Source organism: Halichoerus grypus, chromosome 5, assembly GCF_964656455.1.
Source record: "Halichoerus grypus chromosome 5, mHalGry1.hap1.1, whole genome shotgun sequence".
NCBI lineage: Eukaryota > Metazoa > Chordata > Mammalia > Carnivora > Phocidae > Halichoerus > Halichoerus grypus.
The window spans coordinates 117779927-117797149 of NC_135716.1; the positions used below are offsets into that span (position 1 = coordinate 117779927).

The 17223-nt window shown below is 40.8% G+C and overlaps 1 protein-coding gene across 3 annotated transcripts in view; it reads left to right on the forward strand.

Annotated features, from left to right (window-relative positions):
- DDAH1 (dimethylarginine dimethylaminohydrolase 1) overlaps nt 1-17223 on the forward strand; it is a 131809-nt gene that overhangs the window by 98093 nt on the left and 16493 nt on the right. For all 3 annotated transcript variants that reach the window (XM_036064707.2, XM_078072809.1, XM_078072808.1), the window contains exons 3-4: nt 982-1055; nt 2035-2154. In XM_036064707.2, the coding sequence (XP_035920600.2) occupies nt 982-1055; nt 2035-2154 (194 nt within the window). The remainder of the gene's footprint in view (nt 1-981; nt 1056-2034; nt 2155-17223) is intronic.

The following is a 17223-nucleotide window of genomic DNA, read 5'->3' on the forward strand; positions in this document are numbered from 1 at the left end:
TACCTGGGTTTTCTTCTTATACTTTATCCTAATGTTCTGGATCAAAATATATACTGATTTCTCTTTGAATATTTTTTCACATTTCATGTAGAATTCTTCTCAAAGAATTAAGGGAAGTTAAGAATCTTCACAATTATATATTGCTTAATACTATCTACTATAATTGTTTGCCTCTCACTGAGGGGCCATTTTTATTTGGTGTTTTGCCTTCTGAGAAGAAAATTTATGGAATTTCAGAAAAGCCAAATGACTAGAAATTTCCATCCTCCTAAACTTTAGTACTTTGCAAATAGGCATCTCTGATGTTTTGACTTGAAACAACAAATAAGAGTTTTAAGGATATCTCTTTAGAGGTCAGGCCTGAAGACCAATCAGCCCTTAACTCCCTTTATGCAGATAGTTTCTTCAGCCTTTACATCGTCGTTATAAGAAAAGGAATCTGACTTTATCATGAATGTCTAGTATCATTCTTTTAGGGAAAAAAAAGGAAGAATTACTAACTTGTCATTGCTATTACTTAATTTTTTATTACACAAGAAGGTGTTTAATTCTGTTATTTCCTAAGTGGAACGTTTTTTCTTTTATTGTGCTAAAATCTATATAACATAAAACTTACCATTTAACTATTTTTAAGTGTGTAGTTCAGTGTGCAACCATCACCACCATCCATGTCCAGCATGTTTTCACCTTCTCATGCTGAAACTTCATACCCACTAGACTGACTTCCCAGTTCCTCCTCCCCTCAGACCCTGGTAGCCACTATTCTACTTTCTGCCTCTGTGTATTTGAACAAGTTTATTTCTAAGGACAATAGCTTGAAATCAGATCTGTGTAAAGAGAGCAGAGGTCAGAGTACAAGCAGAGCTGCCTTGTGTGGTAGGAAAGAACTGTGTGGGGCTTCAAGGTCAGTATATAATATAAAGAAACAGCGTGCCGTCCCTGGTGCCTTGTACTCACTGTGTTCCATGACATTTATTATAGGCAGAGAATTTTTTGTGGGCCTTTCCAAAAGGACAAATCAACGAGGTGCTGAAATCTTGGCCGATACTTTTAAGGTAGGTAAAGTTAGATCATTGATGTCTGGCATGCAGTAATTAATAAATATTCATAAACACATTAAATCAGCATGTCATGAATAATGGTATCTATATGTCACCAGCTCTGCAAAATAATTCCTAATATTTGTACATTTGCTAAAAGTTTTAAGAGCTATCATATTCAAATTTCTCAATAAATAGGCTGCATTGGGCGACCATAGCCGCAAAAGACAAGGTTGTAGACATCTTCTTTGTTCTCCCAGTGTATAATCATATAGCCACCTGGCAGATTTCCTGCAAAATAAATGACTTTCAAAAAAATCTGGAGACCCAACTGACTCAAACATGAAACATGGATTTTTCACAATGGAATCAAGGATCACTTGTACTTAGTACCTACTATGTACTGGAAACTGGGCTAGATATTGCACATACATCCTCTCAAGGTCCCTTTACTCCACTGATTATTAATAGATTGGCTCACCAGATTGCTTAGGAAGCTCTTTTCCCCTTGAGGACGTGAGGCTCTATTTTGCACAGGATACTCAGACATGGCCTTCCAGAGTAGCCTACTCCATGGATCAACCAGCAAAGCTAGCCATTGACACAATCACACATCTGGAAGGAGGCTCTGCACTTTCTTCTTAAAAGTAGTCTTTATTGGGGTGCCTGGGTAGCTCGGTCAGTTAAGTGTCCAACTCTTGATTTTGGCTCAGGTCATGATCTCAAGGTCCTGAGATGGAGCTGGGCAGGGAGCCTGCTTAAGATTCTCTCCCTCTACCCCTCCCTCTCCACCCTATGCAGTGCTCACTCTCTCTTAAAAAAAAAAAAAAAAAAAAAAAAGTAGTCTTTATTTAACTGGCAATATCAAAACCTACAGGTCCCAGTTTTTCTTCCAAATATTCAGGACCTAGAAATAGCCATGTTTCAGGCAGGTTTAAATCAGTTTTAGAATTATTCTGCAATGCCAAACTGCTTGTTTCTATTATACACATAGGACTATGCGGTCTCCACAGTCCCGGTGGCTGATGCTTTGCATTTGAAGAGTTTCTGCAGCATGGCTGGGCCTAATCTAATCGCAATTGGATCCAGCGAATCTGCACAGAAGGCCCTAAAGGTAGATACAAAACTATGCTCCTTTGAAATGCAGCAGGCAGGGGCGCCTGGGTGGCTCAGTCGTTAAGCGTCTGCCTTCGGCTCAGGTCATGATCCCAGGGTCCTGGGATCGAGCCCCGCATCGGGCTCCCTGCTCGGCGGGAAGCCTGCTTCTCCCTCTCCCGCTCCGCCTGCTTGTGTTCCCTCTCTCACTGTGTCTCTCTCTGTCATATAAATAAATAAAATCTTAAAAAAAAAAAAAAAAGAAATGCAGCAGGCAATGCCTGCCACATGGTTTTTCTAATTCTGTCTACTGGGTGGGCAGCAAGCAGGAGTGGCAGGATGAGAACAGGCTGGTACTCAAGCCTTCTCAGATCAACACCATTGTGACCAAAGACAGAAGCTCCTCTCAGGCAAAAAGAAGAAATCTGTGTGTTCCGGGGTGCACAATTAATTTTTTTGCCCTTTTAGGTCTTTACTCGTCTACCTCAGTGCTAGACTTGGTGCCTTTTGTCTCAGAAGAAATCATTGCCTGCCAATTGCTGAGTTCCCCCACCCTGCCTGCAACTTCACCCAGCTCTCCTGGCCTTTCCATCTTCCTTTCCTCCTACTGTATCTTTGATTGTATTTCTAGGACTTTTAACAATTGTTGCTGAACAGGCTGCCTCAGAATTTGAAATTGGTGGTTTTTTCTATATTTCCTTTAGAGAATGTCTTTTGTTCTGCTGCATCGGGAAGGCTGTGTTGCTTTCCACATATAGGAAAGGTGGTGTCTTGAAAGAAAACATTTGATGGATGGTATCACTGAAAGGATCTAGAAGGATTATTTTTCTCCTCGGGGACTAACTGTGGTATCTATCCGTGTTAGCTGGGTTGGTCAGCACATGTCTGAAATTGAGTTTAAGGGAAGGAGAGGGCTGAAGCTGGCCTATACTGTGCTCTTGTGTTAATTAGCAGATGGAACATCCTCTGGGTAGACGAATTACAAAAAGTAGCTCCATCTGCCATTCTGGGTAGACTAGATCCCTAACTCAAAGAGCTTGGTCCCTAATTCAGATAGGTCCCTAACTTAAATAGTCTGGAGAAACGAACATGTAACAAACTAAGAGATAATACAATATGGTTAACTAGCAAAACATTATGTGAAGTAGCCCTGACTGCTATTCACAGGATAAGATGGAGCTCCTTGAGGGCTAGATATTCAGAGAGAACCTTGTGGACAAAAATGGGGCTAGACATGGGTCTTAAAGGGTTTGGCAAGGCGGGATTCAGTGAGACCGTGTTCCAGGTGGGAACACAGTATAGACAAAGACTGAACCAGATAATACATGAGATTTGAGCAAACTAGTCCAACCAATAAGGAGTTTTCCCATGGGCTCCTGGAGATATGGCTGGTTGGAGGGATGGAGCAGGTGAAGTCTGAAGAGATAGCAACTTAAAAGTGAGGAAGAAGATGAGTTTATCTCCATGAAGCAGGAGTCTGGGCTTCTGAACAGAGAGGTCTGTATTGCTTTAGAGATGTTGGACCACCATTCCTTTTGGAAAAAAAAAAGAAAGAAAGAAAGAAGGGGGAAGATGCTGCAATCAGAAAAGAGGACCACTGATAACCTAGGGAAAAAAAGCCAAGCCCCAAGTCCCATTGTATGCCTTGGACTCACTACCATTTCTCCATTCATTTCCCATCTCATCATCAAGTCTAGTCCTCTAAGATCACATCATTTAAGGGCATCCTGTGTGGACTTTATAGTCCTCTTTCCTGTAGAGTTTATTTGAGTTAGTGTAATTAATGATGTTCACTCTATACTTGAAACCTTCTGTGTCAGAAGCTATAAATAATCTTCACTTACTGGAACAGTATTCACTCTTTGGAGATCATATTTTCCATCAGCAAATGTGCTTCCTAAACTATGGGCCCGTAGAGTTGGCAAATGCCCACCTACCATGTTTCTAGCATCAAAAACTTCTCTTTGTAGTGAAAGCCGAGGAATAAACTGAATGGAAGAATAATGAGAACTCCATGCAGTCATGTTCTCAGGTCAGAACTAGGTGGTTTGCTGAAATTCACATTTAGTGAGCTGAACTGTTTATGTATTTGAGAACAGTTTTGGCTCTTGTATTAGAAAAGTCATTAAAATTGGTAGTGTGGTAAGTCCTACTACTAATTTGGAGATAATAAAACTGATATAGGTAGGCAGGAAGACAAATGGATAGAGACAGATCACTTGCACATAGTGAACATATATCGGTTTTATTTTTTCCATTTTATAGATGAAAATACTGAGATCTGATGAAACAAAACATTTTGAATACGATCTTCTGGAATCAGATGTCCTGGTCCTTAATTTTCCTCTCCCCAATTGCCCGCCTCACTCCATACTCATTCTTTTTCAGTTGGAAAGATTTTCCCAGTTATTTTGCTATACATTTGTTTCATCTGAGCTTCCTCTTTCTCCTCCCCTCTCTCCAACTATCCACCCCCTCTTCCCATTTTTTGCTATGGTGTCCAGGATCTGACCTGTGAGGAAAGATGTGAGTTTGTCCCAGATGCCTGTTCTTCCCTTGCAAATCTTGGTGTCTCTGTAGAGAAGCCCGCAGCCACTTGGGCATCTTTTTGAAGGGCATAGCATTTAAATGGAGGTGAATTGTGCCTTCCTGTGCCACACACTGAGAGCTTGAATACTTCCCACATCTGTCACTACTTGCTGGATACTTGCCTCCTTCAGAACCAGAAAACTACTTCTTATATATTCATGCAAAGCTGAGAGCCCAAGGGTTTCTGGATAGTCTTACTGCATTTGAAACACTTTGTAATGGGTTGCAATCGATTCTTGGTTAATGAAGTGGGATCTTATGGAGATAGTCATCATACCTGTCTAGGTTGTAGTAGATTTAGTAGTGTGTGCATTGTATATTTAAATGAAATCATCAATCAAGGAAGACTTTAGCGACTCTCTGCTGAAAAGCCCAGAACACATTTAATACAGGGCACATTTAATACACATTTAATACAGAGTATATTTAATGAAGGGAAGGAAGAAAAGAGGACATATTATTCCTGCATTTTACTGTTGATATGGCCAAGGTACTGGAGGTTAGGTTGATTTGAACAAATACCTAAAGACATTTAACATCAAGTCTTATCCTAGAAATACTATTATCTAAGCAAAATCCATCTTCAGAGCAATCTGTCCATTCTATAGTTTTCCCCCCACACTTTCCATCATTCTGCACATGCCTCTAAGCATACCTTCATCCTGCCCTTCTGGCTATTAAAGAAAACAGTGTAGGATTAATTAATTCTTACACAGGCACTAGACCTACTAGTACTCTTGCAGAAGGAATGTTTGCCTTCTCAAAGATGGTAAGAACTCCAGTTGCTACACATCTGCAACTGCTGGTCACAAACATAATTTGAGCAAAAGAAGTCAATCACCAAGAAATACATATTCTTGGGCGCCTGGGTGGCTCAGTCGGTTAAGCATCTGCCTTCAGCTCAGGTCACCTGCCTTCAGCTCAGGTCACGATCTCAGGGAAGTGGGATCCATCCCCACCCCCTCATCTCAGCGGGCTCCCTGCTCAGTGGGGAGTCTGCTTCTCCCTCTCCCTCTGCCCCGCCCCCTCCACTCCTGCTCTGTCTCTCGATTTCTCTCTCTCTCAAATAAATAAATAAAATCTTTTTAAAAAAACTTAAAAAGTAAAAAATAAAGAAATACATACTCTGTTATTTCATTCATTTAAACAGGAGACAAAACTATGGTATCAGCAGTCAGAATAGTGGTACTTTAAGGAGTGAGGGAGTCATGGTCCAGGGGGCTGCTTTGTATGTTTAATTCTTAAAGTTTACAAAAATATGTATATAATGTATTATTGGAAGTGGGCTGGGATTAACTTACATAAATAATTTTCCAATAACAGGGTCTAACTCTCAAACCCCTGCTTTACCTTCTACATGATTCCTGTCTTTACTGCAGACTAGGCTGTTTTTTATTTTATTAACTAAGGAAAAAAAAGACAAACTTTGTACCCCTTGAGCAACATCTCCCCATTTTCCCTCTCCCTAGCCCTTATACCTTAAATATATACAAGTTTTAATTGTCAGTTATACCTCAGTAAAGTTGGGGAGGCAAAGGCACGGCAAAGAGTAGATTTGCACCACACCCTATCCATTTTTTCCTAGATCCATTCCAAAATCGACTTCCTTTCCAGGAACCTGGATTAATTACATGCTTTCTGTCATAAGAGGACAAACTGTAATTCCTGCCCTCTGGAGGGACTCACTGTATTGATTTTTAACTCAGTCTCCTTGGTAGCATTCAGTCTTCCAGTCAATTAGGGGGGAAAAAAAGAAAGGAAGGAAGGTGGACAAAGAGAGAGAGGCAGAGAAGGTGGGAAGAGGTGGGGAAGTGACATTTAGCTAAAACTTTCCCCAAACTAATCAGAGGAGGCAGCTCCAAGCTGGAGGGGCCGCGGTGCTGACAGGCTGGGGGGCTGTGCCATCTGCCGGCCAGACAGCAAGGAGAGCACCCTCACCTTCCTAACCCCTTGCAGAAACCAGTTCTTTTCCTCTTTTGGCATCTGCAATTTTGTTTATTGGCCTTTTTTTAGATTAATAATTCTATTCTTTTGTATCACGATGAATTATTATTTTAAAATGCTTTCGATAGAAGTACTGAAAGGATGTGTAAGAAAAGAATTATGAGATCACCACTCCTTTTTTTTGTCTTTGTCATGTAAATGGAGCTGAAATCTAGTAAGTGCAATTCCAGTAGACTTGTAATTTTAAATTATGACGCTCATGATGTATCTTGATGGAAATGTCTTTGGGTTTCTTATCTACTTCCTGAAATAACTAGCTGCATTTGTAAGATTCCTTGAATGAGCACATGGGCTGCTTTGCAGCTAATTTAAATTGCATAGCACGAAGCATGTTTTTTCTTTTGAATGACTAACTATATAATAGAGGTCACTCAGACAGTATTTCCTCTCATTTTTGACTCAGCTTCAGCATTGATTTTATGTCCAAAAATGTCCATGTTATTTTATAGATGGTCATATAAAGAAAGAAGATGGAAAAACCCTTAATGTGTTTGGATTTTGTATGTTTTTTTATTGCCTGGAATTTCCTTTGATGACAAGTGGAACAACAAATAGCAAAAACCAAAAGACAGAATGAGAGCTAACTAGTATCAGCGGGGTGGTTGAAATGGAAAAATAAAGACTCTGCATTTCAAGTTGTTGTTGTCACAGGGAATTACAATGTGTAGCCACAAGATTTCCCACTTTGGGTCTTTACTGTGAAACGCATGCTGACAATCCTATTGTGGGTTTAATTTAGTCTTATTATTTGGTTGTCTGTTCCAGTTGTATTCACCAGATCCACAAAACAATAATTTTTTTTTTTAAATCTACCATGCCTGAATTAAGAAATTAACAGAAAACCAAATAGCCTCTGAGTTTGTAACAACTGTTGATGCTTCTTTTCCTGGCTACAGTTGTCTTATCTGACGATATTCCCAGAGCTGTATGCCAACAAGGCTGGGGTGGCCAAAATAAAATACTTGGCACGGTAGGGCCATAAATAATCTGAAGCTGTGGAACCAAAACAGCCATGCTGAATTTCAGCACCAGTTCCAAGGCAGGAAGAAGGCAAAATTGGCCAAGTAGGAGAAAGGGAATAATAATAGGGCTTTTATCCTCTTGAGCTTTCAAGAATAATTTCAGAGAGAAAAAAGAGGAAGAAATTACATTTAAAGTGCTGCTTATTCTGTCCATTATATGATGGGACATTGATAAATATTCAGCAGACTTTGTGGGATGTTATAGGGGGAATTCAAGCCTCTGTTGGGTAGCCTTTGAGTCCAAGACTTTTACTTAAAAGAGAAAAAGCCTAAGTGACCTTAAATTAGTGGTTTTTAATGAGAGGTGTGGCTTAAAACCACCTGAGGAACTTTCTGAAGACACACTGCCCTGGACCTGCCTCAGAAAATCCTAATGTTCTGGGTCTGGATCACATCTGCATTTTTAAAAAGTTCCACAGGTGATTCTGGAACACAGATTAATTGAGAGCCACTGCCTTCAAGGATTTCTGCAACTTCTAAAAGCACCTACTTAGAATCCTGAGTAATACACACCTGAAGAAGCCAACCACTATGCATCATAGGTACAAAAGTATGTATTCCAAGTTGCAGTAAAAGTAGAGAAAGTGTCATGATTAAAGCTATCAAAAGCTAGAAGCTCCTTACCTTTTTGCTGCCTAGATTTCAACATTGTATAACTTAAAATATAATACCTAACTGGATAATAACTTGAATGCCATCATCTACTCCATTTGGCATGCTAAAATTCCTTATTAAAATACTCCAAATCACCAAAAAATTGCTGTTATCATTTTCTGAGGACAGGATATTTGCCTTTGACTCATGTTTCCATACCCCCTCCCCCAACACACACACACAGAGACACACACACACACAGAAAAATCTAACAGGACCTGATCTCCAGGTGTGAAGATTTGTGCCAAAGAGACAAAAAGGTTAAACTTCCCACCATTACTGATATTAAAGAAGAACTTACCTTTAAAAATAATCATGTTGATTAGTAAAGAAGCATAGTTGTCTAAAGAGCCAAAATGGCAACAAGGGCTAAGCAGGTAACTTAGAATCCCAGTTCATGGGTTGTCCTTCTGGCTTTGCCACCATTTCTCCCTCTGTGACCCCTCTCTCCTGTACTCAGTCTCATCCTGAACAAGCAAAGTTAAATCAGCCTCCCTGGGGAATGAGAGCTTCATTCCTTCCCATCAGAAGCTTCAGGATGGGCAGTTAAGGTGAAGGACTGTGTCTTGAACATGTGGATGTGCAAGCACCTGGCAAAAAGTAGCAACCACTTAATTTTAGAGCACCAGCCATAGGGATAGTTCCAAAGTGGGTTGACCATAGACTCTTGACCACTGTGACATTGTTCTTTCAATGGCTGTAGGTGATGGGAGACTTGTGCTTAGCTGAATATCTTCATGCCTGTTTGAGGATAGAAAACCACAGAAGACTCCAACCTAATTCCATTTTTCTTTGAGGAGGCACCAGTTGAATATAACTATCAAATTGGATATCTAACAAACAATATCATTTTCTAATTTATACATAAAAATCCAATAGGAAAAAAAGGTGATGCTTCGGGGCACCTGGGTGGCTCAGTCAGTTAAGCATCTGGCTCTTGATTTCAGCTCAGGTCATGATCTCACGGTCTTGAGATTGAGACCTGCCTCTGGCTCCTTGCCCAGCTTAAGATTCTCATTCCCTCCATCTCCCTCTGCCCCTCCCCCTCCCCACATGCTTGCGCTCTCTGTCTCTCTCTCTCTCTCTCTCTCCTCTAAAAAAAGAGGGGGGGTGAAGCTTCTAAAACCTCTCATTACTGTTCCTTTTGCAGAAAGGCTTTTTAAAAGGCAGTAGAAAAAAATAAAGCAGCGGGCAATTGAAAAGAGTCACAGATGAGCTTAAAGCTTGAGCTTCCTGAGCACCATCCAGCAATACTCTTACTGAGCAGCAACAGACGAAGATTCTGTCCCAAGCACAGGGGACACTGAGATGAGTGAGAAACAGTCTCTCCCTCAAGGCCCCTCTGGCTTAATTGAAGAAACAGGACAGGACATTAAAAGATAAATACTGTCACATTATAACACAAGATAAATGACTAGTAGGTGTGGGGTTCTCCTGGAAGGGATAGGAGTTCTAAGGAAGGTGTGATCACAGGAGGTGGGAGTCAAAGTCCAAGTGGACCAGAATGAACAGCAAGCCTGTCATAGAGGAGGAGTGGTGATTACAAACAGGATAGCTGGGGGGAATATCTATTTTATAATCAACAGACAATGGCTGGAGCAAGGGGAAAAAAAGTTCAGTTTCTAGATGTAAGTTGGGCCTGATCCAAAGGCCAATAAATGAGGGTTTTCTTGTCTGCAGGCTGTGGGGAGGCACTCAAAATTTTTTAGCAGAGGTGTAAAAGCTGAAGGTGGTATTTTAGAAAAAAAAATCTATCTGGCAGTGTGCCTGTAATGATTTTTTTTTTCAAAGATTTTATTTATTTATTTGACAGAGAGAGACACAGCGAGAGAGGGAGCACAAGCAGGGGGAGAGGGAGAGGGAGAAGCAGGCTTCCTGCTGAGCAGGGAGCCCGATGCGGGGCTCGATCCCAGGACCCGGGGACCATGACCTGAGCCGAAGGCAGATGCTTAACGACTAAGCTACCCAGGCGCCCTGCCTGTAATGATTTAACAGGCATAAAGATTAGGAGTAATAAAATTAGGTGCCATCACATAGTCCAGAAATAAAGAAGAGGAGAGTCTGGACTAGAGAAGTAGCTGTGAAAATAGAAAGGGCCATGCAGAAGCTGAGTTCCATTTAGAGAAGTAACAGAACACTGTGACTGAGGGATTTAAGGGGCACAGGAGAAAAAAGGAGCAGATCAGCACTTTGACAGATATTTATAGAACTCCTGTGCTGTACCAGGCCTTGTACTAGGTCCTAGGGGACAGTGAGGAACAAAATGATTTCAGAAATGACTACCAGATGGGGTGACTTTGGTGGAATTTTTGGAAAAGAGTTCCAACTCTCCCTGTCACCATGAACTCAGTCCTCCCCATCTACACAGGAATAAACCATAGAAAATTGGTGGGCAAAAGTATGTTGCGGGATTTCACTGACCTAGATTCACATTTTGGGAATGAGCTATGCTCAGACATATTCAACTGACAGTGGCTCGGGTAGACATCCCATGTCTAAGCTTGTAAGACACTAACGGGGTTGGCTCTCATTTCAGTTTCCATTGGCAGCAGTCAGTGGCTCATCCAAATTTGGAGTCTCTGTCCTTTACTCTTTTCCGTTTATTTTTTATCTTTACTCACCCTGAAGGCATACCAAAAAATCACTTAAACATTTACATGCCCTCCATCTCCAGCAGTGTCCTATTGTTCTCTGGCTGAATTGAGTTGGCAAAAACTGCCCCCCCACAAAAAAACCCAGGATAATTATTGTGTCGTGGACTGAAATTGTACATCATAGCATGACCTATGTGACACTCTCAGCCATGCCAACACCAGTACCCTTGATGTTGAAGGGATTAGGGAATGTATCAGTTGAGCTAGAGGGAGGATGGTTGAGTTTTGGGTTACTGTTTCTCTGGAAATCACATGTATTAAATGCCTTAGGTGTTGATGAGTATCCTATTGCTTGGCTGAAGGTTAATAAAGCATATGGTAAAACGTAGACACTAAATTAGAAGTGACATTTTAACCATGAATTATTCTCCAGCCTCTAGGGAAACCATCCATACTACCTCATACAATACCAGAATTTGGACCATCCTTAGAAATAATGACATACAAAAGAAATTCAATTTGCCACCACCTTCCTGTAAAACCATTCCACTAGTATTATTACCCTGCTATTAATAATCACTGACTGGGGCGTCTGGGTGGCTCAATTGGTTAAGCATCTGACTTTTGGATTTGGCTCAGGTCCTGATCTCCTGGCCTTTGAGAGCAAGCCCCACGTCGGGCTCCGTGCTCAGCGGGAGTCTGCTTGGATATTCTCTCCGTCTGCTCCTTCCCCTGCTCACTCACTCTCTCTCTCTCTCAAACAAATAAATCTTTTAAAAAAATAATCAGTATCTTTCCTTATTTTTATCTTTCACAATGTCATATTAGTCCAGCAATCTTTAAGAATACTTCTAAATCTACTTTTCATAGATGATCACTGGATGCTGTGGTTGGGGCCCACTGTTACTCAAACACTACCTGTCTACAGATTAAAAAAAAAAAAAAAAAAAAAGGAAGATTTCCAGATATGTTACAACAGCCATTCCCTTTAATTTCTTTCTGAAGTGGGATTAAGTTCAAAGCTGTGACCACATATCCAGAGGTGACTCATCATATAGTTTCAACCAAAAAAAAAGCCAATTGGAAACTAAATGAAAGGTGTTGAATCTATTGCATTTTGTGCACATTTTCTCATCACTCATTTGTTTGTCTTTTTTTTTTTCATTTTATTATGTTAATCACCATACATTACATCATTAGTTTTTGATATAGTGTTCCATGATTCATTGTTTGCCTCATTTGTTTTTCCATCCACACTCTGGCAAGTGATAAGAGCTCAATATTGCTCAATATGCAACTACTAGTAGTTGTAATATCAGTAGCAGTAATAATACCTTTTAGGTATAAAAATCATGTTAATTTAATTTGAGAAGTCTAAGTTAGTGGTTTTCAAGTTTTAGTGTACTCAAGAATCACATGAAGTGCACATTTGAAATGCACATCACATTCGTCAGATTGACCAGGAGAAATTCTGATTCGACAAGGCTGGGATGGAACCCAGAAACCACTGCATGATTTGGATGTAGGTAATCCATAGATCACACTGTGAGAAACATTGGCTCTATCTGGAATTCACCAGATATCAGTTCCTACATGTATTGGCATATGAAGGCAGGGGGAGAAAATTCATTCTAGAAGTAAATTGCTATGTCCTTGAACAGAAAATGCTACCAACTCTCATTCAGAATAATATCATACTGAGTAAAATAACTGGCACTTCAGAGAAATAGCTCTCATGTGAAAGAAAACAATGCAGAACTCCACTAGATTATTGAAATACAACTGCTTAGGAAGAGCTCACTGTTCTCTAAAAATCCTGTGTCTTTTTAGGGGGAAATTCTTACAGAGTAAACGATACATATCATGTGTTCTATCTCTCTCTGTTGATAACACTTGCATGTTAAAAACAATGTATCTGAAGTGAGTTATTGCTCTAATTCTCATTAGGCACATAGGCCATCAGACTTGAATAGAAAAGTCTACATTTCTTCTGAGCTCTGAAGTCCTGTGGCTTGAAAATGAACATGATACTAAATTCATCAGGTAGGACAGGGCACCTGGGTGCCTCAGTCAGTTAAGCATCTGCCTTCGGCTCAGGTCATGATCTCGGGGTCCTGGGATCAAGCCCCACATCGCAGCAAGCAGTCTGCTTCTCCCTTGCCCGTGGCCCCTCCCCCACCCATTGGTATGCACACATTCTCTCTCTCAAATAAATAAATAAAATCTTAATGAATGAATGAATGAATTCTTCAAGTAGGAATAGAGGAAGGAGGAAGGAAACCCAGATCTCTATTTGGGTAAGAAGTTTGTGTGGTCCCATCCTTGAGCTTGTTAGGGAGAATCTGAGAAGGGCCTCTGGAGGGCAACCAAAGCTAGTCAAAGTCCGAGATTTGGTGACCAGTGTTGATTACACAGAAGGGTAGGGCACAAATGTTGATGGGCAACTCCTCTTTGCTGTTCAGTAAAGGTTGAGCTCTGATCGTGTCTTGCAGGAAATTGCATTAGGAGATTTTAGGAGGATTTTAAGAGTTATTGAAATGCTGAAATGCAGTGCTAAAAATGATTCATTCACTCAACATTCAACAAACATGTATTGAGCATCTACCACATGCCAAGCATTGCTGCAAAGCCCCGCACAAGGGGTCAGTGGTGTGACTCTGTCTCCCTGGAAGCTTTTAAATAATCTGTCCTTCTGGGATGACTTGGATACCTTGACTTAATTGGATTCAAACAGTATGTCAATCACCGAAGGGATCAAAATATATATAATGGTGATGTAAAAATATATTACTTTCTGATTCAGTTGATGACTGCCAGCTAGTTGCCTTTCCCAACTTCTTATTCCACCCTTCCTTTTTATTAATTGAACCTTGAGTTTTAAATGAACACATTGCCGGGGTGCCTGGGTGGCTCAGATGGTTGGGCGTCTGCCTTCAGCTCGGGTCATGATCCTGGGGTCCTGGGATCGAGCCCCACATCGGGCTCCTGGCTCAGCGGGAAGCCTGCTTCTGCCTCTCCCACTGCTCATGCTCTCTCTCTCTCTGTGTCTCAAATGAATAAATAAAATCTTTAAAAAATAAATAAATAAATAAATGAGCACATTGCCACTTGGAAGAAAGTCCACATTTCTCAGCTTCCTTTGTGCTAGGTATAACAGTGAGACTAAGTATTGCCAATGAGAGAAAAGAAGAAGTGCTGGGTATGAAATCCAGGCCCTGGACTGAAAGGAAGGAGTTGTACCTTTTTCCCCTTCCTGAATTTGCTGCTTGAAAAAAAAGGATGTGATGGTTGGAGCACCAGAGCTATTTTATACCATTTTATACTATGAGGACAGGGGTATGCTCTGCCCTAGGTCTGGAAGAGCAAAAAGCTAGAAGGACCCTGAACTCATGATAACTCTCAGGTGACTATGCTACACTATGACCTCAAAGAGAGAGAAATAAACTTTTTTTAAAGTCATTTGGGGGGCAGGTCGTTTCTATTATAGCCAAATTTAGTCTATTTTAGCCAAATTGAGATAAAGGCTGTTTGTCTGCCTTAGACATTAAGAGAAAACTCAATTCAAGCTGCCAAAACAAGGGAGGTTTATTGGTCCATGTAGTTCTAAAGTAATGCAGACTTTACAGTGGGTTTGATTGATCTGCTCGATGATGCCATCCAAGAACCAGAATCTCTTGTGTCTCTTCTCCACCTAACACACATGTACTTCATCATAAAGCAGGCCCCTGTCCAGGACAGCACAGTGACTGCCAGCACTTCTGATTACATGCTTGCACACCTATATTCAGGGAGGGGGGCATTCATCTTCTCAGAAAAGTAAGGAAACTTTTTTGGATCTTGTCTATTCTTATTATTCTGAATTGGTCATCTGCCCATCTTTGAAACACTGACTATAAACAAGGGCTGACTTACACTGGAGCTACCCTTTCCTGATTGCATGGAGACGTGCTGGGGCATCGCAGCAAACTCTCAGGAGCACCGTGGCCTATTTTAACATTTCAAAAATAGCGCAGATATACCTGTCAGATAACACACGCAATTTCACTGTTAGGCTGCTTGGATCTATATACTTAATAAACAAAAGTGTTAGGGGTTTTTTGTGGGGCGGGAGGGAGGAGGAGAGTTGTATTTTGTTTGTTTATTTTGGTTTTGGTTTGGTTTGGTTGGCCTCAAGGCACCATGAAAATATTACTGAGACACCACAGGTTTTGTGAACCAAGAAAGGAACCTCTGGCCCAGAGTCGGGTAGGGTTAACGTCCCCCAATTATGTGGGCTACACGGGGCAGTGTAGATAATACAAATGAAAAGTGGGGTAGTTACTAAGAAAACAGAGAATAGATGTGGGGGAAGCAACCACAATGTTCACCAGACCTTCAGAAGAGCTAATCCCCGACTTGCTCTTAGGGAGGGAATTATCTTTGTTTAGGAAAATACAACAGGTCCTTTGGGGTGAAAGGTGCAATCCTTGAAGGCTTGGGGTCAGTAGACAATACAGCAAAAGAGAACGCAAAAATGTCCTTTGTTAGAAGCACTAGGAATGGGGAGACAGGGAAATATAATTTCCATATAATAACACTTTATTTCCATACAATTCACACTCTAGATGTAAAAAAGGGAGTGAGAAGAGGCCTCAGCCACAAGACAGGGTTGTCAAGTCTTTGAAGAACACCAGCATTCGGTATTAGATTTTAAGTGTTCATATTACTGCAATACTCCAACCTGCCAAACCTGAGAAAAACCTATTACCCTATGTGAATAGGGTTTTTTGAGGGAATCAAAGAAAGACTGGAGTCCTTGCCTATGTTGACATGGTTGAAAAGGATAGCACCTGTAAAATAACTATCTCTGAATGGATCTAAATCTCTGGAAGCTGGGGCCAGAGATAACATGAGAATATAAGCTCCCTCCTTCCCCCCCCTCCCACCCTTTACCCCCAAGACAGGTAGAAATTATGGAGAGGGCACAGAATAGTGGTTCTCGATCCTGTCTACATATTAGAGTCACCTGGGGGGGAATGTTTAAAAAGAAATACTGATGTTTTGTCTTACTCCAGACCAAATAAATAAAAAAAATCTCTATGGTTGGGACCCAGAAATCTGTACTTTTTAAAAATCTCCCCAGATGATTTTAGTCTGTAGCCATGGTGGAGAACCACTGGCCTAGGGTATTATACAAATCAAAGAATAGAGGTACAAGACATTCTTATTTAGATCTTGAAGAGAAGAGAGACCCCTTAAAGTGGAGGTAGAGGAAGGGATCAGGGAGGAGTTGACATGGTGCCTTCTTGTCCTACTTAAATTCTCTCCACCAACTAAAACCAATAGAAAAGCCTGGACTGAGTCAGGAGAGCTAGGATCTAGTCCTTACTTTGCAGTTTACTAACTTTGTTTGCTTTTAGCTAAGTCAATTAATTTTTCATCTGTGAATCTCTGTAAAAGAGAAGTGGACTTGATAATTTCCAAATTCGTGCCTAGTTCTCAAACTTATGATTCCTAGTTATAGAATACTAAGAATATGACATCACTTCCTTAGCTGCTCAGAGTGCTTTATCAACATTCACTGTCTGACGCTAGCAAAGACCACATCCAGAAGGAAACCAAGGTTTCTCCCCAACCCCAAGGTAACCCCACACAAGAGTAGGCAAGGTGGGGATGGCTGTTTTCTTCTTTAACCATGGTTTGGTTGTAGTCATTTACAGGGTATTTTGGTTTCTGGGAAAAGATATATGGGGACAACAGCTGTTTTTTTAAACACTTAGCCCTTTCTTTTCAGGGCTCTTGTTAATTCAGAGGAAGACTAGAAGAGTAAATAGAATACTTATTTGGAAATTTGATTTCTTTCTTTTTATGGTTGTTTTCCCTTCTCCTTCCCATGAATATCTGCTCTTCTCCTAAAATATAAATAAATTTGATGACTTTCTCCTAAAAACAGTGGTTTTCAACCAGAGGCAACTTTGCCCCCCAGGGGACATTTGGCAATGTCTGGAGATATTTTTGTTACAACATGGTGGGTGGGAGAGTGGATGCTCCTGGCATGTAGTACATAGAGACAGGGATGCTGCTAAACATCCTACAATGCACAACATAGCCCCCATAACAAAGAACGATCTAGCCGAAAATATCAATAGTGCTGAGGTTAAGAAACCCAGTCCTAAAATATGAATGAGATTTGTCAGCCCTGTTTCACAGAAATTTTAATTTCTGAGCATATCACAATTAAGGTGC